The sequence below is a fragment of the Vulpes vulpes genome, chromosome 13 (assembly GCF_048418805.1).
Source record: "Vulpes vulpes isolate BD-2025 chromosome 13, VulVul3, whole genome shotgun sequence".
NCBI lineage: Eukaryota > Metazoa > Chordata > Mammalia > Carnivora > Canidae > Vulpes > Vulpes vulpes.
In genome coordinates, this window is record NC_132792.1 from 82,808,637 (window position 1) to 82,835,635 (window position 26,999).

The 26,999-nt window shown below is 46.0% G+C and overlaps 2 protein-coding genes across 17 annotated transcripts in view; one reads left to right on the forward strand and one right to left on the reverse strand.

The window, feature by feature from the left end:
- Nucleotides 1–998: 998 nt before the first annotated feature.
- On the forward strand, nt 999–21,168 carry MPPE1 (metallophosphoesterase 1). 8 transcript variants are annotated; one of them, XM_026005966.2, is made up of 12 exons: nt 1,539–1,920; nt 2,224–2,403; nt 4,389–4,498; nt 8,246–8,624; nt 11,723–11,831; nt 14,943–15,046; nt 16,072–16,146; nt 17,946–18,054; nt 18,212–18,277; nt 18,494–18,616; nt 19,372–19,512; nt 20,518–21,168. In XM_026005966.2, the coding sequence occupies exons 4-12, from the start codon at nt 8,293–8,295 to the stop codon at nt 20,698–20,700; spliced, it is 1,242 nt and encodes a 413-aa protein (XP_025861751.2). In that variant the 5' UTR covers nt 1,539–1,920; nt 2,224–2,403; nt 4,389–4,498; nt 8,246–8,292; the 3' UTR covers nt 20,701–21,168. The 8 variants fall into 8 exon arrangements, with proteins under 8 accessions (XP_025861748.2, XP_025861754.2, XP_072590970.1 ...); XM_026005965.2 differs by having other exon boundaries at nt 1,560–1,694; XM_026005968.2 differs by lacking the exon at nt 1,539–1,920 and adding an exon at nt 3,918–4,093.
- Nucleotides 19,503–26,999, reverse strand: part of GNAL (G protein subunit alpha L) — a 144,516-nt gene continuing 137,019 nt past the window's right edge. For all 9 annotated transcript variants that reach the window (XM_026005979.2, XM_072734867.1, XM_026005977.2 and 6 more), the window contains one exon: nt 19,503–23,553. In XM_026005979.2, the coding sequence (XP_025861764.2) occupies nt 23,407–23,553 (147 nt within the window). In that variant the 3' untranslated portion in view covers nt 19,503–23,406. The remainder of the gene's footprint in view (nt 23,554–26,999) is intronic.

Consider the following 26,999-nt stretch of genomic DNA (forward strand, 5'->3'; position numbering starts at 1 on the left):
CTATTTCCAAGTTTCCCAATCTTTAAATATATATTTTTAAAAGCTAGTTTGTCCTGATTATGACCCACACAAAAGCCCACGAACTAGCATTTGGCCAATGTGTCTCTCAAGCCGGTTTTGTAACAAATCTCCCTCTCCTCCTCTTTTTTTTTTTTCTGATGTTATTTGTTAAATAAAGAAGTTAGGTCATGTGGTCTGTAGATCTCCCCATTCTGGATCCAGCTGGCTGCTTCCTGGTGATGGAATTTATCTTGTTCATGGGTCTCTATATTTCCTTAAGCTTGGAGTTAATTACAGGCTATCTTGGATTCAATTTTTTTTTTTTCCTTTCTAGTTAGCAAGAATAGAGACGATGCTGCGTACTTACCACTGCATCGTATTGGTGTGCATATAGGGTAGGTTGTCCCAGTTTTCGTGATGGTAAAATTGTTCATCCAGACATATTCGAAAATATTACAATGCTCTTAATTAATAATAATGTTGCCATTTACTGCTTGCTTATCAGATGCCAGGCATTGTGCTGGTCGCTTTCTATATGATTTCTATTATATCTCTGTATTAACTACACTCACAGATTTGCAAATATATGCTAGAATTGCTTGGTTGGAAGACTTCGTGTGCCATCGCTTCGAGCTTTCGTTTACTTCTTGTAACGCAGGGTAATGATTCTGATTCTTGATTTATAAGCTTATCTTGAGGATTATTTGAAATAATGGATGGGAAAGCCCTTTGAAGAGTAGAGCATGCGGCGCTATACTGTTATAAGTAACGTTAGTTCAAAAAAAAGGGAAAGAAAAAGGAAGCCCCCAGTAATAGTCGCCCCAGTGGTCTCGTGCGCTCATCACACAGCCCTCGAAGGCAACGGGCCACGTCCCGCAGCCCAAGGCGCGGGAGGCCCCGCGTGGGGCCCACCCCGAGCGCCCGGCGGCGAGGGAGGCAGCCAGTGGGCACGGCGCCACCTGCCGGCGGCGCGCGGAGGCCCGGCCACTCGGCTGCCCGCCGCCGGGGCCCGCGGACACGGCTCCGAGCCGCGGCGGAGCAGACGGGGGGCCAGCTCCAGGCCGCCCCGACCCGCACCGGCCCGCGCTGCGGGGGCCCGCGGCTGCGGCGGCAGCAGACGTCGTTCCGGGGGCCCGGCGGGGACTGAGGACTCGAGCGGAGAAGAGAGCTAGGAGACACTGAGGACGACACGCACCCAGTCGTTGAGGAAGAGGCGGCCAAGCGTAGGGCTTTGCTTCTTTGCACCTGCTGTTTGGGGCTGCTAGTGGAGCCCAGGGGTCCCCGGCCGGCGCGGGCGGGGGCGCACCTGGGGGCGGGCCGGGGGCGTGGCCTCCTCGCGGCCCCTCGGCGCTTCTGGGCCGGCCGCACACGGACGGGCTGACGGTGGCCCGCTGGGCCCAGTGCGCGGAGGCGGAAGCGCGGGGACGCTCGGCGGCTGGAGCGCAGGTGAAGGGACCGGGCCGGGCTCCCCGGGAGGCTGAGCGCTCCGCCCCGCTCCGCCCCGCTCCGCCCGGCTCCGCCCCGCCCCGCCCCGCCCCGCTTGCTGCCGGCCGCCCGCCGCGAGCACGATGCTCCGCGTACTCTCAGGGCCGTGCTCTAGGAATTAGGCTTCCGGGTCCATTGCCGTCTCTTGTTCCTGCAAACCGGGACCTTCTTGCTTTCTAAGGATTGCAAGTTAGCTTATTGAAGAAACGGTATTCTGGGCATTAGCCGTTTATTTGCGGGAGAATCACGATTAGTTAAGGCCCATGTATTAAATCGTAGGGGCCTCTCACTTTCTAGTGTACTGATGTAGATTGACCGAAAAAATCTGCCTTACTCAAAAATACCATTTAAGGTGGAACATGTAACATTTGAATAGCCATTGATGACACTGTGTTGATATATTTAAGGTAATGGACAAGTAAGAAAAAAACACAGGTCAGTGCATATTAGACATTTTTGATGCTGTTTTTGGGTGGAGGGAGTTTAGATATTTTAATGATAGCTTTGAAGTAACAAATCAGTAAGTGGATAAAATGTTTTGTTCCCAGTTTTGGATTGTAGCTGCTATTTTTACATATTAGGCAATAGGGAACCATGTGCCGTGCATGTATTATGCTAATATGTTATGCTATAATTTAAGAGGGCTGTTCTTGAGTAATAACATGGCAATCGTTTTTCTTTAGCTGTTTGTTTTCTATGCTCGAAACACCCCTCAGTTTCCTTCTCTATGTGTCACAGGGCAGCGGCTGCTGTGCCCTCTAGGAACTGATGCGTTAATCACTTTAATAAATAGCCAAAGGAAACATTCTTCAGCAACAGCACACACATTTTGCTTTATAAAGGTGATCTGATTTGGGGAACACAAGCCAGCTTAGAGCCTTCCTACCAGTCTCATCTACCAGTAGTGTCCTTAAAAAGGTGAGGTGACTCAGTGATGTTTCCCTAAACCCAGGCTCCCAAAACTTCTTTTTATATATACAGGTGGTATATTTAGATCCAAAAGGAAGCTCTTGCCAGAGGACATCATTAGCTTGCTAGGGTCCTGTGTGTGTGTTGTGTGATTGTGTGCTTCTTCCTTTTTGAAGAAAATTGTGGCAAAACCTGCATAACATAAAATTTAATTAACATTTTGACCATTTTAAGGTTACAGTTCAGTGATGTTAAGTACATTCACATTATTCTTCAGCCATCACCACTATCCATTTCCAGAATTACTAACAGTACACAAGCATTCCAACTTATCCACATCCTCATCAGTGCTTGTTATTTTGTTTTGCTTTTTATAATAACCATCTTGTTTCTCTCCCTTCCCCTCTTTTTTTTTTTTTTTTCCGAGCGACTTGCCTAAGATCACATACTAGGAAAGAGCACAACTGAGATATAGACTTCCCCAGTTGCCTGGATCATGCCAGCCCCAGGGCTTAGGAGAGAACCCAGGAGCTACCAGGCATTTTCATGTACTCCCCTTTTAGAAAGAAGGCTGTTTCTCCAAAACATCTCAGGAAAGACTGTCAGTACTTTCCTCTCATCAGAGGGCCACCCAAGCTTTTCCTTTGTAAGGGTTCCACACAGGGGCTGGTGAGAAAATGTGTTCTGTGCACCTGTTTGGCCGTCTTTAAATCCCTGCCTGGCACTCTGACCAAGGGGAACAGGACATCTTCTCGATCTGTTCTTTCTATGACTGGAGACTGTGAAGTGTTTAAAGACCAAAAGAGTGATAATCTATGTTTGTAATTCTAAAATGTTTGGGGACAATAAGATTACGTGTAGGCCATTGACTCCACAGATGCTTCTTGAGCACTTACTATTCACAGGCTCAAGATGCTTCTTGAGCATTTACTATTCACAGGCACCATTCTGAGCACCAGCAGAGGAGGGCTGTGTGGATGGACAAGGCGAGGTCCCTGACTTAGGGAGCTACAAACCACTGCAGTAGGAAATACATTTTATATTATGACCAGGATACACAGATCCATGTATATAAGGTGGAAACAAGAGTTTAATAAAATTGACAAATTCACCTTGGAGGGGGGAGAAAACAGTAACATTTTAGTAATTTTGCTTTTTGAACCCAAATCTGCTAATGTAAAGGGAAGCATGTAATGTGGATGGAATTCTTCACATGAGCATATTGTCTTTATTGAAGCCACTGATGGCCTAGTTTTACATCTTATGAAATAAGGTGGATAAACACATTTTTTCCACATGTCTTTCTTGAGTAGGTGTGTATGGCTGTGGAGATTTTAAGTCATTGACTTACTATGATTGAACTACAAGGTCAGGTTTACATTTAGTGAAGAAAAGGCATAGGGACTTTGCATGTCAAGTATTAGAAAGTCCAACTCGGTAAATGAGTGGAGAAAGATGGCCACAGCTTCCAGATTGTCTCTGATGTCTCCCCTTATTCTCTGCTGGGTTTCCTTCTCCCTCAGCTGACTATGGCTATCTGAATCAAGTTCCACTTCTTTGAGCCTGTCAGAATTCACCAGATTGGAAGGCTTACTCTCTAATCTAATCCTGACATGCCTGCCTCATGGAAAGATTTACTGTTTAAAAAAAGGGCACATTTGTGAACATTATTTCTATCAATCTCATGACATCAGTGGAGGTAGGTACTGTGACCCCCCCCCTCCCATTATGAGGCTTGGAAAGGGTAGGTGGCTTGCCCAAGGTCACATAACAGAGCTGTGGGTGGGATTTTTACCAGTTCAGCATTGCTGTTTTTTGCTGGTGGGTATTCAGAACCTTGGATAAGATAGTGGAAGAGGAACAAGTGGCTGCTGGTTCCCCCTTGGAGCTTTTTGGTTTTCCTCTGCCTGCTAAGAAGGGTAGCTGTGTGTGCCCCTGTGGTGGAAGTGTCTGTCCTTCCCAATCCCTTAGTGCTCAGCATGCTTGTTTCACAGGTTGGCCGTGTCAGGAAATGAAGCAGTGCTGTCCCTGAGGTCGGCTTAAGTGCGAATTGGCGTGAGCACAAAGAGGAGGTCACGGTATCCCATCTGGAAGCAGCAGTAAGGTAGGAGTGGCATCTCATTACCTGGTGTGCGCCCGGTGTGCTGGCCTTGTTGTGCTATTTCTAGGGGGAGGACAGATCCCAGCCCCGACCCCCATCAGCCCTACAGAGTACTCTGTTCACGTCAGGAGGTCAAAGGGGATGTACTTTGGCCGCAATGTGGGAGACAACACTCGGAGATACTGATTTGATGAGTAATACAATGAGTTTGGATAGAGAAAGAAGTTTTCCAAGATTTGAGCAAAAGGGAATTTGGTTAAGGATTTGTTGTCAGAAGTTGTCAAAAAATGGTTTCCATTCTGAGGAGGAGCTCTTGTTCTTAAAAAGGATCACATTTTACTGGAGAGCGGATTCACATGGTGCTAGGGTTTTCACGAGAAGATGTGTAACAGGATGTGGGAGCTGGGTCGGCAGAGCCAGTGCCGCCCACCCCTGAGTGCAAACCTGGGCCTCATCTCTGTGTCCTGTCGTGCTCCCGTCGGTCAAGGGAAGCCGGGGCCCTTGGTCACCACCGAAACTGGCTTCTTGGATGAAGGCAAGTGGGTGTAGAGCTGTCGTTCTGGTTTTCATTTCGGGGAACTTGGAGCCTTTAAAGAGCAACAGTGTGCAAGGTAGGAGAACCTGGAGGCTGGGCTCCTTCCTCTCAGCTCACCCTCCAACAACTGAGGAAACATGAAGGTTTTAGGAAGTCTCAGCTGCTATCATGAGGATTTCAGAAGACTCTGAGGCCTTCTGAAAGAAAGTGAGATAGTAAGACGGAATGGTTGCTTCTGATACATTTGACTGACTCGAACCAAGGGAAGGTAGATGGTAGTAAGAAATACATTCATGATTCCTTAGAGGCTCTCTCTCTCTCTCCTATGAGCAGCCCCCAGATAGAGGCTCCATGCCTAGTCTCACTGGTGAGTGGCTACTAGCAGCATTTTTACCTCATTCTGGAGTTTGATTGCTGATACGTGGATGACAGCAGGAGCCTCCTTACGTTCTCCTCGTTCTCCTCGACTGCATCAGACTGAGAGTAGCCTCATGGGTGGAGTCAGGCAGCCACACGCCCTGAGTGGCCTGATTTGCACCATGGCCCCGTTCTTATTATCCTCAGTGGCACATTGCACCTCATAGGTGTCTCCTGTTGGAAGAGAAGGTTTATGGTGATTCTAGTTATGTGGCATTCGTGGCTCATCCTTAGATGAACAAGATGGCAGGTGGTTCTAAGTGCCAGGACAGGGTATGGCCGTCAGTCAGTGGTGGTTGGACTGCCTGATATATTCTTTAAATTTTTTATTTATTCAGAGGCAGAGAGAGAGAGAGAGAGAGAGGCAGGCAGAGAGGCAGAGACACAGGCAGAGGGAGAAGCAGGCTCCATGCAGGGAGCCCGATGTGGGACTTGATCCCGGGTCTCCAGGATCACACCCCAGGCTGCAGGCTGTGCCACCAGGGCTGCCCCCGGACTGCCTGATAAAGACAGTGTGGATGCTCAGAGTAGAATTCCAGGCGGAGCAGTAGGTCGCAGATTGCATGCTTTGCCACCTTTGACCTCGGTATGAAAGGACGCATTTAAGCCTGGCATTGGCATCCTGTTCTCTCTTCAATCAAGTATTTACCTAGATGAGGCCATTCGGGAGCAGAGAGAAGGTGAACCCTTGGGTGCAGAGCTAGTCCTGCCCTTCCAATCTTCTCATGTCTCCTTTTCTGAAGAGACACAGACAGGAGTGAGGAGGACTTAGTACAGCAAACAGTTTCCAGAGCTCTGTTTGGAGGAGCATGAAAGGTATCCATCATTTCCGAAGGCTTTCTTTCTTTCTTTCTTTCTTTCTTTCTTTCTTTCTTTCTTTTCTTTCTTTCTTTCTTTCTTTCTTCCTTTCCTTTCCTTTCCTTTCCTTTCCTTTCCTTTCCTTTCCTTTCCTTTCCTTTCCTTTTTCCTTCCTTCCTTCCTTCCTTCCTTCCTTCCTTCCTTCCTTCCTCTTTCTTTCTTTCTTTCTTTCTTTCTTTCTTTCTTTCTTTCTTCCTTTCTTTTCTTTTCTTTTCTTTTCTTTTCTTTTCTTTTCCTTTCTTTTCTTTTCTTTTCTTTTCTTTTTTCTTTTCTTTTCTTCTTTCTTTTTCTTCTTTCCTTTCTTCTTATTCCTGAGAGACACAAAGAGAGAGGCAGAAGACACAGGCAGAGGGAGAAGCAGGCTCCCTGTGGGGAGCCCAGTGTGGGACTCCATCCCAGGACCCCGGGGTCACACCCTGAGCAAAGGCAGATGCTCAACCATGGAGCCCCTCGCCCAGTGAAGGCACTTTCAGTTCTGAGGCTATGTGTTAGCCTCAAACTTTCGATAATGGCTCAAAATGCATGTTTGTCCCCATTTATTTTTCTTTAGGTAAGATTTACAAAATGTAAATCCGTATCTTAATGGTTGGTTGTTAAATAGAATGCCACCATGCAGGAAGCAGGGACTTTTATGGGATTTAGGCTGATGTGCAAATGTGAACAGTTTTGGAAACTGAATTTTGCAGAGATGATCTTAGACCCTATAAGAGTAAGAATGTTCTTGACTCCTTGTTTATCCACCATATGAAGGTTCCTGGATTCATCTCAGAAAATCACCCCCTCAGAAAGGGATTTTCTGTATTTATTGGCTCAGTGGGATCAGTGGTCAGTGGCCCCCAAGCCTCCACCGCGAGACTTCTGGAGTTTCTCCTGTATCTGAGTTCTCTGCAGCCATCATATCACTACCCTTTAAGATCTTTATCTTGAGGGATTCCTGGGTGGCTCAGTGGTTGAGCGTCTGCCTTCGGCTCAGGTCATGATCCTGGGGTTCTGGATGGAGTCCCACATCAGGCTCCCTGCTCAGTGGGGAGCCTGCTTCTCCCTCTTCCTCTGCCCCTCCTCCCTGCTTGTCCTCTCTCTCTTTCTCTCTCTCCCCTTCTCTCAAATAAATAAATAAAACCTTAAAAAAATAGATCCTCATCTTGAGTGTAAGGTGAGGAACTTTAGTAGCATGTCACTTCTTAAAGCCCCATATCAGGTCATCCCTGTACCAGCCTTTCTCTTCAGATGTGTCAAAAGTGGATGCTTTTTTATTTTAAAAAATAAATAGGATACAGACTTCATTTATGGTTCAGGAGAATCCATAAAGATTTTAAAGTTTTCCATAGAGAAACCACTGCACATAAATGTCTCCTAACAGAAGACCATCCAGAATTTTAAGGCTAGTTTGTGGGTGAAAATCCGTATTTGTGAAAACATATGCTGCAAATGCTGTGTTGACAGATGGGTCGCTCTGTGAGACCCTGGCCTCTGAGCGCAGAGTGAAATGTATCGCTCGCATCCCTGAAGTACATTGTCCATGAATATTCACTTCCTTTGTGGAAAAGCGATGTGGAAAAGTGATAAATTCACAGCAGAGGCAACACGATAGGGGCCTTCTGGCCTATTGATTTGTAAAGTCCAGGAGGGGTCGCAAATCCTTTTGGGAGTCAAGTTGCACTTAATATTTATTGACTGTTCCATTATGTCTCCTATCTTAACATCCCCTGGATAGATTCTCGTTTAATGATTTCCAAGATGTTAGTAAAACTTCATCATGTAATTGCGAAGATTATTCTTGTAGCATAATCCAGTGAATTATCCTTGTATGAGTACCGGACACTTCATTTATTCGGGAACATAGGTAGGATTCTGTAACTTAGTTGTTCTTAATGGAAGGAGCTAGTAGTGTTCGTGGCATTACCAAGAAACGCAAACCAGTCCTTTCTCTTCCCCCATAGGTACATGGCTAAGCCCTGGACACCTGCTGTGCCTTACCCAGGATTCCATGGTCTGTCGTGGTGAATTCTTGATGCATTCACTCTTGGATGCTGGTGACTCCCAGGCAGGAGACATGGCTCTGGTCAGGCTGGGGTTTGGAAGGCAGCATCTTTGTCTGTTAAAGAGAAGTTTCCTGCTGTTGAAACTCACCGCTGTCATCTTTGCCGTGCTTCTGTTTTGTGAATTTTTAATCTATTACTTAGTGATCTTTCGGTGTGATTGGCCTGAGGTGAAAACTGCAGCCCATGGCAGTGGACAGAAGACTCTGAAAGCCATGTTTTTGGCTGACACTCACTTGCTTGGGGAAGTACGAGGCCATTGGCTAGACAAATTACGAAGGTAGGAGCTATAATCAGGAATCTTGCTGAAATTCTTCTGGCAAGAAGGTAGATCCTTCTCCCTGTAGGTCAGGGTAGTCATTAGTTACTTTCCTCTCAGAGACACGTGGGGCATTTGACTTTTCCTTGAATGTACTGTTTACAGAGCATCTGTTATGTGTAAGGACCCAGGATTTGGGAGGCAGGTCTGGGATTGAGTCTTAGGACTATGGACAAGCTAACGAGGGCCCCTCCAAACCTGTCTCTGCCTCCTTGTCTGTAATTGGTTGACACCAGAGACTTCACAGGCTGTGCGAGGGAAATGCCCACAGCAAGGTCTGGCACCTGGGTGTGGTTGGCTGAGGTTCCCCTTTGCCCCAGGCAGGGGAGGAAGCAGACCAGGGCTGGGGGGTCCCTTCTCACAGTCACTGGTGTGGAGTTTCGGGCAGGTTTTTGGCTGCTCTGGGTGGCAGGAGCAGAGCCGATCAGTGGCTGTCACCCTGGGGAGATGACCAGGGCCGTCTCTCCAACTTGGACCTGCTAAGTTGTCCACTGGCTTTTCTGTCAGAAGGCTTTTTAGAAACTCTAATTGTGGTAAAACACACAACGTCAAAGTTAATCTTAAGCAATTTTAAGTGTATATTTCAGTCCCATCAAGTACGTTCACACTGTTATGCAACCGTCACCACCAGCCACCTCTAGGACTTTTTCAGATTCCCAAACTGAAACTTGGTCCTCGTTAAAGACCAACTCCCCACTGTTCCTTCTTCCTGCCCCTGCACCCACCGTTCTGCTTTCTGTATCTATGGATTTGACTCCCCGAAGGTCCCTCATGTAAGTGGAGTCATGCAGGATTTGTCCTTTTGTGTCTGGCTTATTTCACTGAGCATCACGTCCTTGTGTCCATCCGTGTTGCGACACGGGTCAGAATTTCCTCTCTCTTTTTTTTTTTTTTTTAAGATTTTATTTATTTATTCATGAGAGACACACAGAGAGAGGCAGAGACACAGGCAGAGGGATAAAGAGGCTCCCTGCGGGGAGCCTGATGTGGGACTTGATCCTCAGAATGGGATTATGCCCTGGGCCAAGGCAGATGCTCACCGCTGAACCACCCAGGTGTCCTGGAATTTGCTTCCTTTGTAAGGCTGGATGATATTGCATTGTATATTTAGACCATATTTTGTTTCTCTGTTCCTCGTTTGATGGCTACTTCCACCTTCTGGCTATTGTGATAATGCCCACCACATGGTGACTGATGGGGCCTTCACCCACCAGGGTAGGCAGCAGAGCCTTCTTCTTGCCCCTGGTCACCCTATACCCTGACTTCTTTTCCTCATCATGACCGCATGGTGCCTGTCTAAATAGATCTTTAGCCTTGCAAGCAGGAATATCATTGGAGTACTCTGGATTTGGATGAACCTTATGTTGAGTGGGAGGGTAAGATGTGTAAGATTTCTAGGGGTGAGGGAAGAAGGCAAGACAAAAGAAGGAAAGATGGGGGGGCTGCCATCCTTTACTCAGAGGGTTTTATTTTTTAAGATTTTATTTATTTATTCATGAGATACACAGAGAGAGAGAGGCAGAGACATAGGCAGAGGGAGGAGCAGGCTCCCTATGGGGAGCCCCATGTGGGACTGGATCCCGGATCCTGGATCTCGGGATCACACCCTGAGCTGAAGGCAGACACTCAACCGCTGAGCCACCCAGGTGCCCCTACTCAAAGTTTTAAACCACATGAGGCATGAGATAAAGAAGGGCCAGGGTGAGATTTCCTTTGGCCTTCCTTGGTCCTTACCATTTGGGCTTTCTTCCCAGCCCTCTTGCTACTGCTGTTTCTAGATGCTTTCTCCTCCAGGGTGAATAATATTCTATCAAGAAAAACTGAGAAATGAATTTTAGAAGGTGTCTTGAGTGAAGATGTGCACCGTGCAGCAGTTTACATGGGGCCTGGATGGTCTTCACTGACCCCAAATTTATGTCTTCCCCTATTTATATGCCGTGGGATGTCACAATTCTCTTTGGTAGGGGAGAAACAGCCCAGAGGATGCCTTAAAAGGGAGGGAAGAATTGGAGTCCTTAGGAAAATGCCACAAGTCATAGCTGTTTGGGGAGAGGGGAGGGTGGTTCCAGAAATCACTGACATGTTTGAGCATCTCCTGTGTGTTGGTGCCGTGCTGGGTATTTTACAAATGCTCTCTCATTTAATTCCATAACTGCCCTGTGAGAGTAGGTTTTATTTTTCCCATTTACTAATGAAGAATAGGAACCAGAGAGAGAAGGCGACCTTCTCAAGGCCAGACAGGTCAGACGACTGGTTATGGGTGGAGCTGGGGTGTTAAGCCATTGCCTGTCAGGTTCTAGATCTCAGGTGTTTTTTTTTTTTTTTTAAGATTTATTTATTTGAGAGAGAGTGAGCAAGAGAGAGAGCATGAGTGGGGATGGGAGGGGCAAGGGGCAAAGGGAGAGCAGGGAGCTCGACTTGGGGCTTCATCCCAGGACCCTGGGATTACAACCTGAGCCAAAGGCAGATGCTTGACCGCCTGAGCCCCCCAGGAGCCCCCCAGGAGCCCCCCAGGCTCTTTTCATTCACTTGTCTTACCTGTGGATGATTACTTGGATGTCTGAAGTACACAGGATCTACAGTTTTGATATCAACTAGTCTGACTCCCATTATTGTCCCCAATCCCAAAGGCACGCAGGAAGTTGAGGTCATTCAAGAAGAAGTGAAACTTCAGCCAGACACTGTCATCTCCTTGATGTGGTCACAGCCCACACCGGGCATCTTTGGGAGCTGCATTGAGCTCTCCCTGACCTCTGTCTGGGGCTATCATGACTGAGGGATGGCTTCCTGGGTGCAGTGTCAGGTCTGATCTGTGCCACTGAGGGGAAGTCAGCTCTTAAGATGTGTGGGCGGGGCAGCCCTACCCTCGCTGGGGCCATTGTTCCCCATATTTACTCCTATGTGGACTCTGAGCCTTGTAAGCATGGAGAAGAATGCAGGCATGGGGCTGTGGAAGGAGAATGGGACCATTCAGTTCAGTTTTTAAATGACCCAGAAGATGGATCTAGGCTCTACGTAGGAAATAGACTAATGCTGTACTTCTTCCTGTTGACCTCAAGGGAGTGGCAAATGGAGAGAGCTTTCCAGACAGCTCTGTGGTTGTTGCAGCCAGAAGTCGTCTTCATTCTAGGGGACATCTTTGATGAAGGGAAGTGGAGCTCCTCCCAGGTAGGACCCTGTGACTCAGGCACCCTCGTCCTGCTTTGGGGGTCCAGGGCAGGCAGTCCAGAAAATCCATGAAGCAGTATCCATGAGGGTGGGAAGTTTTGCTGAGCGCCAATGTTAAAAATATATAGTTTACCTGGAAGATTAATAGGATCTGTATCTCATGCCAGTCTTGAGATAGGCAAGCTAATTATAAACAGTTACCCCTTGCACAATACCGGGTTAGGGATGCTGACCTTGTGCAGTTAAAAATCTGGGTATAACTCTTGATTCTCCCCATACATACCTACTAATAGCCCACTATGGACTGAAAGCCTTGCTGATAACACAGTTAACACCTATTTTGTATGTTATGTATAATCTATTCTGTATTCTTACAATAAAATCAGCTAGAGAAAAGAAAATGCTGCTAAGAAAATCATAAGGACCTTGACGGTACTGTGCTGTCTTTATAAAAAAGGGCCATGTATAAGTTGACCTATGCAGTTCCAACTCTTGGTCAACTGTCAACTGTATTTGTTTATGTAGGAAGTAGATAAGTCAGAACTCATTTTGTAGGAATGCACATTCTCATGAGCCTCTTGGGAAAGGGAAAAAAGGAAAGGAAAAAAGAGGCAAGGTGCATACAATTTCACTTGGCACCAGAATTACAGAATATATAATGAAATATTCTTTGATTTTATATTTGTTTATTTAACCATGAAATTATGAGAATTGTGCTATAAGAGTTACTTGCTACTTCCTTTTTTTAAAGATTTTTTTATTTATTTGAGAGAGAGTTGGAGGAGGAGCAGAGGGAGAGAGAAACTCAAGCAGACTCTGTGCTGAGTGCAGAGCCCAATGTGGGGCTCGATCTCACTACCCTGAGATCATGACCTGAGCTGAAATCAAGGGTTGGACACTTAACCAACCCAGGCACCACTCCTCTTATTTTTTTCTTCTGAGGGAGAGGTGCAGAAGGAGCCATGAGGGGGCCTGGAATGAGGTTCCTGTGCCTTCAGGAGCCTCTGTTTGGGTGTTGAGGGGACATAAGCTTTTCCATAACCAAAGAGATAGGCTATTCTCACCTTAGCTGTCAAAATATTTTGCTTATTACATTCCTGGAATTAATGGAAAAAAATACCTGTTTTGCTGTTTAGTTAAAAATATTTGGTCATGAATGGTTTTTAGGAGGGATTTTGCAGTATAGGATATATTTTTAAAATTTAAATTCAATTTAATTAACATATAGTGTATTATTAGTTTCAGAGGTAGAATTTAGTAATTCATCAATTGCATATAACACCCAGGGCTCATTCCATCATGTGCCCTGCTTAATGCCCATCACCCTGTTACCCTATCCACCCCCCACTCACCTCCCTTCCAGTGACCCTCAGTTTGTTTCCTATAGTTAAGAGTCTCTTATGGTTTATCTCCCTCTCTGTTTTTGTCTTATTTTATTTTTTCTTCTCTTCTCCTATGTTCATCTGTTTTGTTTCTTAAATTATACAGATAAGCGAAATCAAAGGGTATTTTTCTTTCTTTGACTGACTTATTTTACTTAGCATAATACATACCATCTAGTCCCATCCATGTCATTGCAAATGGGAAGATTTCATTCCTTTTGGTGGCCGAGTAATATTCCAGTGTGTGTGTGTATCACATTTTTATCCATTCATCTGTCGATGGACATCTGGGCTCTTTCCATAGTTTGGCTATTGTGGACATTGCTGCTATAAAAATTGGGGTGCATGTGTCCCTTCAAATCTCTATGTTTGTATCCTTTGGATAAATACCTAGTAGTGCAAATGCTGGATCATAAGGTAGCTCTATTTTTAATTGAACCTCCATACTGTTTTCCAGAGTGGCTGTACCAGTTTGTACTGGGGTGGGATATTTTTTTAAAAAGCCATTGGCATTTCCCAGGATAATCCAAAAAGCTTTACAAAGAAAGTCTTGGTCCAGATCTGGTTAGAAACCCCCTGTTTATGGGGTTTTTATGTTTGTTATAATCTAGTCCATAATTAAATATGAGATAAGTGGAAATTCTATATGTAATAATTAGCTAGTTATAAAATGATGCTGGAGGTATATGTTGCTTTTGCAAATTAAGGGCAGCATTTTATGTTTTTGTTTCTTTTTAAAAAGATTTTATTTATTTGAGATAGAGAAGTCACAAACAGGGGAGGAGAGGCAGAGGGAGAGGGAGAAGTAGACTCCCCACTGAGGAGGAATTCCCAACACGGATAGTGGGGGCTCGATCCCAGGACCCTGAGATCTTGACCTGAGCCAAAAGCAGACGCTTAACCAACTAAGCCACCCAGGTGCCCGTTTCTGTTTTTCTAATTTTATGTTATTCTGATTTTATCTTATCCTAACTTTAAATATTATTTGTTAAAGTGAAGTCTTTGTAAATGTATTGAAGGACTCTCCAGCATATTTCTCTAGCTTGGGCCTATTTAAAACTTTTAGGATAAAGTTGGTTATTATCCAACTAAGTATTGTCTTCCCTCATGTTTGTCCAGTTGATGTTTTTAGACTTAATAAGAGACAGAATGATAGAAACATAATCCTCAAGCTTTAATAGTTAAAGCATATGTCAAAATAATGTTGAAATATTGATTGGATTTTATCTTTCTTTTGCCCACATCTTATCCATTCTCATTCTTATTGTAGCCACAGGGAAATGCTAAGATTAGGGATATGCTCATCCCTGTCTTGGTTAGGAGACACGAATTTACTTGACATTCCTAAGAGCCTCTTCTTATAATGTGTCCAAATCTGAAGTGCTTATCAGACCCCAGGGGGGGTCCATGCTCGGGCTTCAGGGGATCTTCTCAGGGAATCTTAAAATGGGTACATGAATCAAATATTTTGGGGACTGCCATCTAATGTTTTAATATGGGGGAATATCATTTAATTAAAAGTTGACATCAAATTAAATAATTAAAATATTAAGTCTTGGTAAAAGAAGTATGACACAGAATTGGAAATTCTAAGTTCTACATTAACTCTGTGAGCACCTGATTTGGACGGGGAAGTGAACTTCTCATTATCTGAGTAGGGAGCATGTTTTTTTAGCCACAGGGAAGAGAGGGTTCTCTGGATCTCAGCAGCGACTCATTTTTCCCACAGGGCTGGGCAGATGATGTGAGGCGATTTGAGAAAATATTCAGACACCCTCAGCACGTGCAGCTAAAGGTGGTTGCTGGCAACCATGACATTGGCTTCCATTATCAGTAAGTAGTTCAGTGAAGTTGCACCCTGAGAGCGCTCGCTAACTATGACTCGAAACCTGCCACCATTCAGGTGAAAGCCTTATTTGTGCTGTGTGTGGGATATCTGTTGTCCTTGAACGATATAAGCCCTGGAACATAAAGTCCACAAGGGCAAAGACTTTTGTTTTGGCACATTGTACACCCTTAACAAATCCCTGTTGAATAAATGACTTGTATGTGCTCTTGTGTGATTCTAACTTGAAACTTCATTTAATAACCAATTATTTTCTTGGGGACGCAGAAAACAAGACCATTTAGCTTTTTGTAAATAGTTTTTACATAGTACTGATGAGATGCCAGCCTGTTTTGAGCACTTCATTGTTTTTTTTTCTCCTTAATGCCCATCCCCCATCTAGCCCGTTCCACACCCCCCCCCCCCCCCATCAAGCCTCAGTTTGTTCTCTATAGTTAAGAGTCTCTTATGGTTTGCTTTCCTCTTTCTCTCTCTTTCCCCCCTTCCCCTATATTCATCTGTTTTGTTTCCTAAATTCCACAGAGGGGTGACAGCATATAGTATTTGTCTTTCTCTGACTTATTTTGCTCAGCATAATACCCCCTAGCTCTATCCATGTCATTGCAAATGGCAAGATTTAATTCTGAGTAATATTCCATGCATACACACATCACATCTTTTTGATCCATTTATCAGTTGATGGGCTCTTTCCATAGTTTGGTTATTGTAGATGATGCTGCTATACAGTGGGACTAAGCACTTTACTTCCATATTTCAACTCATTTAATCTTTCCGACGGTCCTATTTTAACCACTGTGCCAGTGAGGAAACTGAGGGTCTAAGGGGTACTGAGTCCTTATAGTCACTCTGGTAGAGCTGAGATTTCCCCTGATAGCCCGGGCAGCTGGAGCTCTCACCTCACAGAGCTAGTCCGGGACTCCAGTCCTGAGGTATTTCCTGTGTTTATGCTAACTCCTAAGAGGTCCTAAAATGACTTGCTCTGAAAAATGTTTCTTTTTGCAACTGAATACAGGATGAGCACATACAAAATAAAACGATTTGAGAAAGTTTTCAACCCCGAAAGGCTGTTTTCTTGGAAAGGAATTAAGTGAGTATTATTTGTGAATTCTTATGAAGCCCCTTCCGTCCTCAACTTCATTTTCTTTCTTTTTTTCTTTTTTTAAGATTTTATTTATTTATTCGTGAGAGACACACAGAGGCAGAGACACAGGCAGAGGGAGAAGCAGGCTCCTCGCAGGGAGCCCAATGTGGGACTCGATCCACTGACCCGGGATCACGCCCTTGCGCCAAAGGCAGATGCTCAATCACTGAGCCATACAGGCGTCCCTGAACTTCATTTTCTAAGGAAGCTATTGTCCTGAGTCAGAGCCACGCTCTGTGTGGCTTGTTGTACAGTTTCTGATGAAGGCATGCAGGCCTCATCCTCCCTGATGGCCACTGTCAGGGTCACCAGCCTGGTGTTCCTTAACAACCTGCAAGTGGACCAGCCAGTTGATGACTTTGCCTGGCCTGTCTGCAGTGTCTCTGGGTGATAGAGGTTTCATCAGTCCACTTTGTAAGGGAGTGAATTTTTATTTGTTCAAAATGTACTTAACTTGCTCTTGTGGGTATGTGTCCCAGGATTTGGGGGCAGGTATGTTCACCATGCTCTGTAGCTGTGTGCCATCCCCACTCCCATCAGCCTTGATTTGTAGCCCAAAGCATCCCAACCCTTTCGTCTGACCACGTATACCAGTTCCCCTGCTGCATGGCCATTTTCATGCTGTCTCCGGACCCTCTCTGGTCTGTGTGTGCATTTGCAGTGTGGTGGACAAGACCATAGACGTTTTTTTAGTTGCAGACCTAGTGCAGAGAGAAAAGGTGGGAGAGGAAGGCTCTTCCTCTTTAGACCAGGGCCCCTGTGGGTGTCTAGGACTCATGGCTTTGGCTGTGGCAGGTCACCGGATCTGTCACAAGAGATGACCTATGACACTCCCAGAGACCAGGTCAGGGCTTCTCCACAAATGCTCACTCTTTTCCTCTCTTTGCCTGTAGGACTGAGTCTCTGGTAGCTTCCTTCCCTGCGTCATATGAAGACTTGATATAGTTTTATGTCTTCTTTTTCCTTAGGCATAGAGTTTAAGAAACTTGAAACACACCGATCATATTTCAGATCAGTTGGTTAGTCAGCTCCTTATCGCTAAAATTCTTTACATTTCAAGCAGTCTTTACTGATAGGTGCCCTCTTTATGCCCAGTTGACAGGTGTGTAGGAAATCCAAACATATTTGAAATGGGAGTCTGTAACAATATAATTAAGGTAAATAAAGGGCCACCACCAGTGACTATCATCATCCTGATTTGGGATCATGTGCACCAGTTAGCTCTGCCCAGCAACTCCCCCTCACCCCCGCCCTGCCTTGTCTGCTGCGTGTGCGGATGTTAGTGACTGTTGCCCGTGGTTCACTATATGATGATCACAGTATGTCATACATCCTGAGTACTTCCTAGTGGCAGGCGTGGTCGTAGTCTCCCATTCAGCCCTCATGGGTCAGTGGCATGGATGTACTGCACTACCCCCATCTTTCCAGATGAGGCACAGAAGACACATGGTGAGATACTGGGCTCAATGGTGCTGTGACCTCAGAGCTTCTGTAATCTGGGATTTCTCACAAATTCGAGGTTAAAAATCCTTTGACTGCCTCTTAGACCCTCTCCCCCTATAATGCTGTTATTGTGCTTTCTTTGTATCAACTCCTACCTAAGACAGATGAGTCGAGCTGAGGTTTAAAGCCGTTCTGGGGCATGTTTCCTCACACGGTGGGTGCCCGGCTTCTGGCTCAGGGAGCAGGGTCAGGAGACCTACGGGAAGCCAGTGGCCCTCACTCTGTTGCTCCCTCTGCTTCAGTTTCGTGCTGGTCAACAGTGTGGCCCTGGAAGGGGACGGCTGCCACCTCTGCTCTGAGGCGGAAAGGGAACTCATCGAGATTTCTCACAAACTGAACTGCTCCCGAGAGGTAGGAGGGCATCTGAATGTACAGGTGCTCCCGTTCTGGTATCTTCTGTGGGGACGGGCCCTGCACTTCGCGTTGTGTCCATCTGTCAGCTCCCCCTTCCTTTCCTACTGCTCGGGGAGTGCTGGCTTTGCTGGCTTAACTCATCTCTTGCCGGCAGGAACCTGGCTCCAGCCTGTGCAGAGGCCTGCAGCCGCTGCCAGGGTCAGCCCCAGTGCTCCTCCAGGTGAGCCAGGCCCCTCCAGGTGAGTGGGGCCCTCCAGGTGAGTGGGGGCCTCCAGGTGAGCAGGGCCCTCCAGGTGAGCGGGGGGGGGGGGGGGGGCCTCCAGGTGAGTGAGGCCCTCCAGGTGAGCGGGCCCCCTCCGGGTAAGCAGGTGGGTACAGCTCCAGGGACCCTGCTCACACCTGGGCCTCTCTAACCACCCTCCCCCCGCCCCCTCAGCATTTCCCGCTTTACCGGAGCAGCGATGCCAACTGTTCTGGGGAGGACGCTGCACCTCTGGAAGAGCGGGGCATCCCCTTTAAGGAGAGATACGATGTGCTTTCCCAGGAGGCCTCACAGAAGGTTTGCAGTAGGGCGGGAGGCCTGCCCAGGGACAGCCAGACAGATGGCTGTCACAGCCTCCTGAGGGTGGAGGGCAGACTTGGGCAACATTTCAGATTTCCATGCCATCCTTTGATCCTCCCCCTCCCAGCTGTAATTCTGTTTCCTAATACCGAGTTAATGATCTCCTCAGCTCCTCTTTATTCAGAGTTTTTTCACTAACTTAAATGTATTTGAAAATGTGAATGGAACCTAAGAGGTAATTTTGGGGGCAACCCTCTCAGGTCCCCTCCCTCTTCAGGAGCTTTGTACTATCACTTTACTATCACTCAATACCCAGGACTTTGTATTATTGATTTTACTATTGCTCAGTAAACTTTGCTTTGCTGTCCACCCAAAAAAAAAAAGTTAATTTTGAGGGACTTAAGATGTGCTTATTTATATAGGTTTATAGAATGTTTATATTCTATAAATACATATTTGTATAATTATGATATACAATATAATAAAATATAAATATATTTATAAATTTATACAAATATTTCTAAAAATATAAAATCTGAGATAAGAAGGATAGATTCCCCCTAAAAGCCTGAACTTACTTTTGATAATAGGGTCTAAACAAACCAAAGGATCTTAAGAAAAAAATAAAGCCCCCTACCAAGTAGGGATTTTCTATTTTACTTAATGGAATAAGTGAGTGGCCTGGCTCTGGGTCCCGAAGGGGTTCTGTCCAAGCACTGACCCCCTGTTGCTTCCTCCCCTCGGTGTGGTAGCTGCTCTGGTGGCTCCGGCCCCGCCTCATCCTGAGTGGCCACACACACAGTGCCTGCGAGGTGCTCCACGGGGCGGGAGTCCCCGAGATCAGCGTGCCGTCTTTCAGCTGGAGGAACAGAAACAACCCCAGTTTCATCATGGTAATGTGAACGTTTATTTTCATCTGAAAGCTTTCATAGAAGTATTGAAATCAACACAGTAATCAACTATTTAATTGCTGCAACCTGTAAAAAATGTACAGAAGCTGTAAATACAAACTTCCCCTGCTCTGCACGCACACTTAGTTGGATACACTGACCCCTGTCTGAACACCTCTTTGGGGACAGATGAACGTGGCATTACCCCTGGAAGGGGCCAGGGAGGGGTGACTTACGGAGTGCTTCATCTCCACGGATGCCACTGCCCTCAGATAGTAGGCTCTAGGTTTTTAATTTTCTAAGGACACAGGGTCATGTCTTAGCTGTACTCGAATATCTTGTCTTATTTCCAAATGGGCCCATTTGCTCTGACAGGAAAATGCCACGGCTCTTGCGAGTTGCCTGGAGATGTTTCAGTTAGTGGCCACCTGATGTTTTTTTTAAAACCATTTTGTAATGGTTTTATGTAAGGTACTTTTACTTCATGAAAAGTTGGAGAAATCCTCACGTTTTCAAAGTAAATGAAACCATTCCTCAGTGTCATTCCAACATAGCAAAAACAGCTACAAAACAAGCCCACTGAGGTGCCTCTGGCACATGCATTTCTGCATAACAGGTTCCTTATTTTAGCATCAGATGGCATGAGAAATGGCCTTGTACTCCTTGTTTCTCAGTGACCACTGATGTAAATCTCCATGCCTCTTGCATCTGTCATGTGTCCCCACTGCATTTTAGCACACCTGCTGTGCTAGTTTCAATGGAGAGGTCAGATCCACTCAGCATGCTGGGAGCCTTCACTTCGTGTCTCCAGCCAGTGCTTGTGGTTGGTGGGTGGTGACCTGTGGGGGACGAAGGCTGTGCCCCTTAGTCTCAGGAGAAGAGCCACTTCCTGGCCTTACCCGAGTCAACCAAGAAGGCTGCCTTTCTTCCTCTGTCATGTCTAAGACTGTTGTGTGGCGCCGTGGGAAGGCTCTCACTGCAGCATTAATGTTCTCATTTCCTTTTCAGGGCAGTATGACGCCCACAGAGTATGCCCTGGCCAAGTGCTACCTGCCCTATGAGGACACCGTTCTGGTCACGTACTGTGTTGCAGCCGGGTTCCTGGTGGTCCTCATGTTAGTTCACTCTGGGCTTCTAGTCTCACCTTTTCTTTTTGGTTGGAACCTGCTCAGAAAATTTAAGACAACATAAAGAGCAGGAGACTTTTGTATGCTGTAATAAATAAGAAAGCCAAAGAAACTGAACTTGGGGCAGTACTCCTGTGAGATGAGGTCACCAGAGGCTGGCTTTACACGTGTCACAGAAACTATATATCACTGCTGCGAGTTCCTGCAGAATAAATAGTTGATTGTACTGTTCTCATGCTATAAAAATGGGACATGTACTCTACAACAAGTCTTTTTTCTCATTTTATCAAATATATGTATAATCAAAGATCATGTCTGTACAATATGTAAAAGCTATTAAAGTCATCACTTGCATGCACTAGACTGTCCTGCCTTCCCCCAGATGGAGCTGGATGCCTGGGAACACACTTGGGATTGTGTGTGCAAAAACACTGGCTTTGCTTCTATCCCCCTACGAAGTGGTCCTCAAACCCCTATCTATTATAAAGCTGTACACTTAAAATAATAAAAGTACAGATGCCACAAGCAGGAATGGATTGTTCTCACAGACTTTTGTACTTCTGTGCTAATAATGGAATCAGATTTTTAGAGAAGTGTAATTTTCTCTAGCAGACCAGGCTTTTAAATCTGAATTTAATGCCTGTCCACGATCAAAGAAACTGGAAAAAAAGACTGGGAAGTGGCCTTTGACATTTAAAAATACATATGTTTTGATGATTCTAAGCCAGATAAAATATGTTCTTTCTGTGTATTTTCTATGGGTCTAGCCCTGTCTCTGAATAGGAAGCTTAGCTGCGGGGGAACTGCTGAGTGATAACGTACAGAACAGCATACAACTGCACTTTTGTGCACGTGTGGGGGTGTAGCTCTGCCGTTCTTCATGTTGTATGTTGAAAGTGTGATGGAAAGAAAAATAATTTCTACTTTATATGTCTCATTTCAAATCAGAGCTTTATGCAGCAGGGATGAGAGGCACAGGGATTTAGTGATTCTGACATAAATCATGTGTTTATCACACCAATCGTCTATAAAGCTGTCATCCTTTCTTTCTTGGAAAAGTCATATTTAAATCTGGATGCATTTATGAAGGATCATAAAATGCTGCCTTATAGAGTAAACTTTAAAATAGTAAAGACTAAAAGGAAATGAATTAGCGTCAGCCAGGCTGTCACTTCTGGATTCCTATTGTTGAACTATAACTTTGGACATCTTTGCAGATTGTCCTGGACCTAAGAAAACTACCCTCAAAGCCGTGGCTGTGTATAGAATATGAAGCATCGCTGCTGTAGTGATTCTCACTTTCTAGATGTCGTACCATACTATAACTTTTCAGGCTGCATTTGGAAATCTTTCACATGGGAAAAACAGCAGTGTATTTTGACTTTGCATTTCAAATAAAGGTTTTGTAATATTTCTTCTTCAAGAGGCAAATGGAGATGCCATCCTTTGATTCTCTTGGGCCAAACACCGACACCCATCTGTCTTCTTGCTGTTTGTTTACAATGGAAACTGCGGTCAAGTGAGTGATTCAAAAGCTCTGACTAAGGGGATGGTTGACCTGTTTCCCCTCAGAGAACTTGTAAAAGTCTTTAGATTGCAAAATAATCAAAAGACATATTGTCAAAAGGGAAAAAATCCTTGGTTTCTAAAAGAAGCTTGTGATGTGGGTACAAATTATTTGTAAGATGTGAATGATTAATGTGTATAATTTATATATATATATGTGTGTGTGTGTGTGTGTGTGTGTGTGTGTGTGTGTATTTAATCAAGGATATTTTCAAAAGTACTAACCTGATAAAATATCCTAAATTCTACAGATACCATTCTCTTTTCTAGAGCAAGCAGTAGGTAATGTTGACATTTAGCTGTTCAGCACAATAAACACATTACTTTTACAGATATAGCCATAATCAAGGCACAAAGATCTACAAGGATTTTTTTAAGTAGTTATATAAAATAATATTACATCTTGTGGTCTGTACAGTTATAATAAACCAGCAAAAAAAAAAAAAAACAATATATGGAAGGAGACTCTTGTCCAAGCATAGTCAAAGTCTAGAGGATCATTTTTAGACAGGACACACTTTGCAGAGGTGCATGTGGTAGGTTTCTGCCTAAATGTAAAAGGCTCAAAGTAGGTCTAATTTTATGTGTGAGGTTGGTAGCGACTCAAATAGGACTGAGAAAGGGTTTCTCTCCACTCTGTGACTTGAGGTCTATCCCAGCTCTTGGGCCAATGCAGCTCAGAAGGGGCGGCCACTTGTCCGCCCGCAGCTTCATAAAACTAGCAGCGCCAAGCATGTGGCTTACCCCCTGTACCCCTGCCTCTACGATCATGCTTGGTAATTCAGAAAAATGTGCCATTTCTCCCCCATTTATCAAGTTCCTGCTGGATTACTAAAGCACTGAGTGGATAAAGAAAAGGGGCCCCCACCCAGAGAGACCACTGAGGTACCACCCATGTGAGAGAGTGTGGTGGTTTGCAGTGACACAAATTGGTGGGCGTGGGGCTGCAGAAGATTGTGCTCAGTGAAAACAAAAGCTACAAACCAAACCTGAGGGGAACAGAGGTAGCCAGCGGCTTGGTGGTCACACAGGAGCCAACAGAAAACAGGACAGGTGGCAGCCGGATGAAACTGGGAGCTCCCTACCATGGCTTGGGGCTGACAGATGGTCCTGAAATAAATGTTCCACCTGGCAGGGTGGCCAAGGGAGGAGAGGCAGGCGGAGAGAGGTGTGAGAAGGCGCGCCCACCTCCTCCAGGGCTGCCTCACAAGAGTTCGTACTGTTTGAGGTGCATCCTCTGGATGATGTCACGGCAGTCGTTGAACACCCTGCGAATGTTCTCGGTGTCCACGGCACAGGTGAAGTGTGGATAGCAGTAATGTTTGCCATCCCCTGTCGCTGTGCTGATCCTCTGCAAAAAAAAAAAAAAAAAAAAAAAGAAAAGAAAAAAAAGTTGTCTGTGCTGTGGGGTCCTGGCCACCACAGGGTGGGAACGCTGCTGCCACCCCACTCATCCTTGGAGAAGAATTTAGGCAACACTTTGATCAAGGAGGAGGATCTAGTGTTGTGGTTCGTTTGACACAGGAACACTTAGCTGTCGGGGCTGTTTAAATACTGAGCACCGCTGGAAAGTCAGTCTCACACTTACCTCTGCCCACAGCAGCTTAGGGTTCAGCTGAGATAGGACATACATAGCCACTTAGAGAAATGAGGGTAGAATTTTCCAGAAATGAATGTCAGTCCTAAACCAGTGCTATCAAATGGAACTTTCTGCAATAATGGAAATGTTCTATATTCGCCCTGCCAATAGGGGAGCCACTATCACTAGCTGATGCAATGGAGATGGACTTTTAATTTGAATATTAAATTTAAGTATCCACATATGACAGTCGTTCTATGTGGATCGCACATCAGCCATACTGCCTCCTTCTCCACACAGAACATGAGTGTTCTCTGGAGATGTCCTCTGGTTAGCACCGGGAGGTTTGTGGCTTTTCTCCCAGAGGAGAAAAAGCATGATTGGTCATGATTCATAAGGCCATGTTGGAGTGACATGCTCATGTGCACCGGGAAGCTAAGGAGGGCAATGTGGAGAGAGGCTGTCATGGGCCAGACTGTGTCCTCCCCACACCAATTCATATGTTGAAGTCCTAACCCCCAGTGCCTCTGAATGTGACTATTTGGGGGTGGGATCTCTTTTGAAAGAATTAAGTGAAAACGTGGTCATGTGGGTAGCCCTGAACCCAGTAAGTTAGGTGTCCTCACAGGCCAGGAGGAGATTGGGACACACACACAGAGGGAAGGGCACGTGGAGACACAGCGTGAAGGCAGAAGGAGAAGGTGAACACTGACAAGCCAAAGAGAGAGGCCTCAGGAGAAGCCAACCCTGCTGACACCCTGACCTCACCTTCTAGCCTCCAGAACTGTCAGCCTCCACCCCAGCCTGTGGCGCTTTGTTATGGCTGCCCCCTACTGCAGATGCAGAGGTCACGTGGAACTTTCTTCACAGATGCCCACGGGGGTCCCTGGATGTCCTCCTCGTCCCCTTCACCCAACCCCTTTCCCTGCAAAGCATCTTGAGAATCAGCTGTTGGAGAGAAACCGAGACAGACCCCTGCCTCTCTGTCTAAAGATGTTCATCAGGTTAGGAAACTCCTCCCGGCAGGACAGACTCAGTTTTGGCAATAGTTCAGCTTCTCCTGAGCAATTACAAGTTTTAAAAGACTCATGGACATGGGAACGGGCAGGTCAGGTATCTGTAGCCCTAAGCACTGGGTGGAATAACTGGCACACAGGGAGGAAGTGCATCGTGGGTAAGCATTAGGCTTTCTTCTGGAACCATCTGGCCAGTGTGTCCCTGCCTGGAGCAACAAGAACGTAAGGCAGAGTCATTACAAAGGTTGTTGCAGTTTGCTTGTCTTTAAGCACACGAGACATTTTCTACCATTTCTAAACGTTTTCATTTTAAATGACAGAAATAAGCTCGTCGAGGGAAACGCCCGTTTCAGACTAGCTCACGGGGCCGCTGCCCGTCTCTGAGGCTCTCTCTGAGATGATGTTCAAGGTAAAAGAGAATGGAGGGGGTGCTCGTAAAATACCGGGATGAGAAGCCCAGTGAAAACATACAGGCTTCGGTCAGATGCCAGGGCATCAAGACACCGGGTGCCCACCTCCTGCTCTGCTGCTTAAACCTGCTGCTGTGAACGGTCTGGTGACGCTGCCCCGGAGGCCCCTTGGCCGGCTGACGGCCTGGCCCCCTCCTGCTGGCCCCTGGCTCCCTCCATCCTGGGTTCCTCCCGCTCTGGGAATGAGCTGGGGCTCTCCGACGTGGGAGGAAGTGACCCTGACTCGGCGGGCCTGGTGCTCAGTGTCCTCCTCATGTGAGGACAGTCAAGGAGACTGCTCACACAGTCTGTGGCCCTTCCTTACCCGGCGGCTCTTCCCATTACCCCTACCCCTCTCGGCCCAAGCCCCCCTCCACTTCCGGCCAGGCGCCCCCACATCCCCCCCTCTCCATTTACAGCCTTTAATCCCCACCCCATCTCGGGGCCCTCTGTCAGTAAAGATATCTGCTCCTGTCCAGATTCAATACTGATCAATAAGCATTGACCAATATCAGTTACTGATCAAGAACCCACCCTGCTGCCTTCTGAGTCTGGGGTGTGGGGTTCCAGCTCAGAACTCCTCAGACGACACACTGACCCGGGCAAATTCCACCATGAACAATGTAAGGCAGTAACCCCTGACTTGCAAACTGAATATAAACCAGATTTCGTCCACTGTCAGAGCGTAAAAGGTCTCTCCCAGCACCCAAATGGGGGTGGCAGGGCCACTCATTTTGGGAGGGGCAGCTCCGTTTCTGATCTTTAAATACCTAATGTGCACACTTAATTAACTTTCAGTTGTCATTAGAACAGCATTTTTCTGGAACACTTTTTATGTGTTTTTCTATTTTTATGGTTTTGCAAGATGCTCCTCAAAAAAGGAACCTGTTATCACAGGCTAATCTAGACAGGTTCTAGATAGTCGGACAACAGAGAAACCTGCCTCAGTTTACACAGCATTTCCCGGACTTCCTCGCTGCAGAGCCCTTCCCCCTGCTACTGGGTAAACTCCAGGGAAGCGCTGCTCCTCAGAACTCACTCGAGCACTTGATTTTTGTCCCCCTTTAACTTCCTCACTCAGTATAGGATTCAGGCGGCAACCAATAGGGGCCGTGGTAGGAAGAGGGTAGAGAAAGAGGTTCCCCAGCGGAGTCAGGCTGGCACCTGATCCCCATGGAAATGCCTGGCACACTGTGGACCATCCCCACTGCAGATGGGGCTGTCACCTCTCCAGAAGCCCGCAGTCCACGGGTCCCGTGCTGTTTGGGCATTCCTGGGAAAATGCCCTTAGGTGTTGTGGTGTTGTGGCATCGACTAGTTTCAAGCTAGTAAAAACTCACAGTTTTCAAGAGAATATTCTCTTAAAAGGATGGTTATTCAAGAGAAAATGGACGGATGGATTGGTGGATAGATAAAGAAAATTTGGCAAAATTTTACTAACTGGCCAATTTGGGTGAAGAGTATCTGGGAGTTAATTGTATAGGTCTTTCACTCTATGTAAGTTTGAAATCATCTTGAAATAAAAAGTAAAGAGAGATCTGAATTTGTCTAAAGTCTGAATTAGCCTCCTAGTGGTGAATAAAGGGAAAGGTCTGTTCAAAGTCTCTTGGAAAATGCAACAAGTGAATACAGTCTGGCTCATCTCAGCGCCATTCTCAGGGGCCCTGTGCCCAGTGGGAAGAGTGCTGTGCTCCCAGCTTGGAAGCTGTGTGACCTGAGGCGAGAAGCCTAAACTCTCTGAACCTCAGTATGC

Coding starts and splice junctions, on each gene's coding strand:
- MPPE1 (XM_026005963.2), top strand. CDS start 8,293: ATGGTCTGTCGTGGTGAATTCTTGATGCATTCACTCTTGGATGCTGGT. Junction 16,147..17,945: donor TTTTCTTGGAAAGGAATTAA/GTGAGTATTATT, acceptor CCTCTGCTTCAG/TTTCGTGCTGGTCAACAGTG. Junction 18,278..18,493: donor CAGCCCCAGTGCTCCTCCAG/GTGAGCCAGGCC, acceptor CCGCCCCCTCAG/CATTTCCCGCTTTACCGGAG.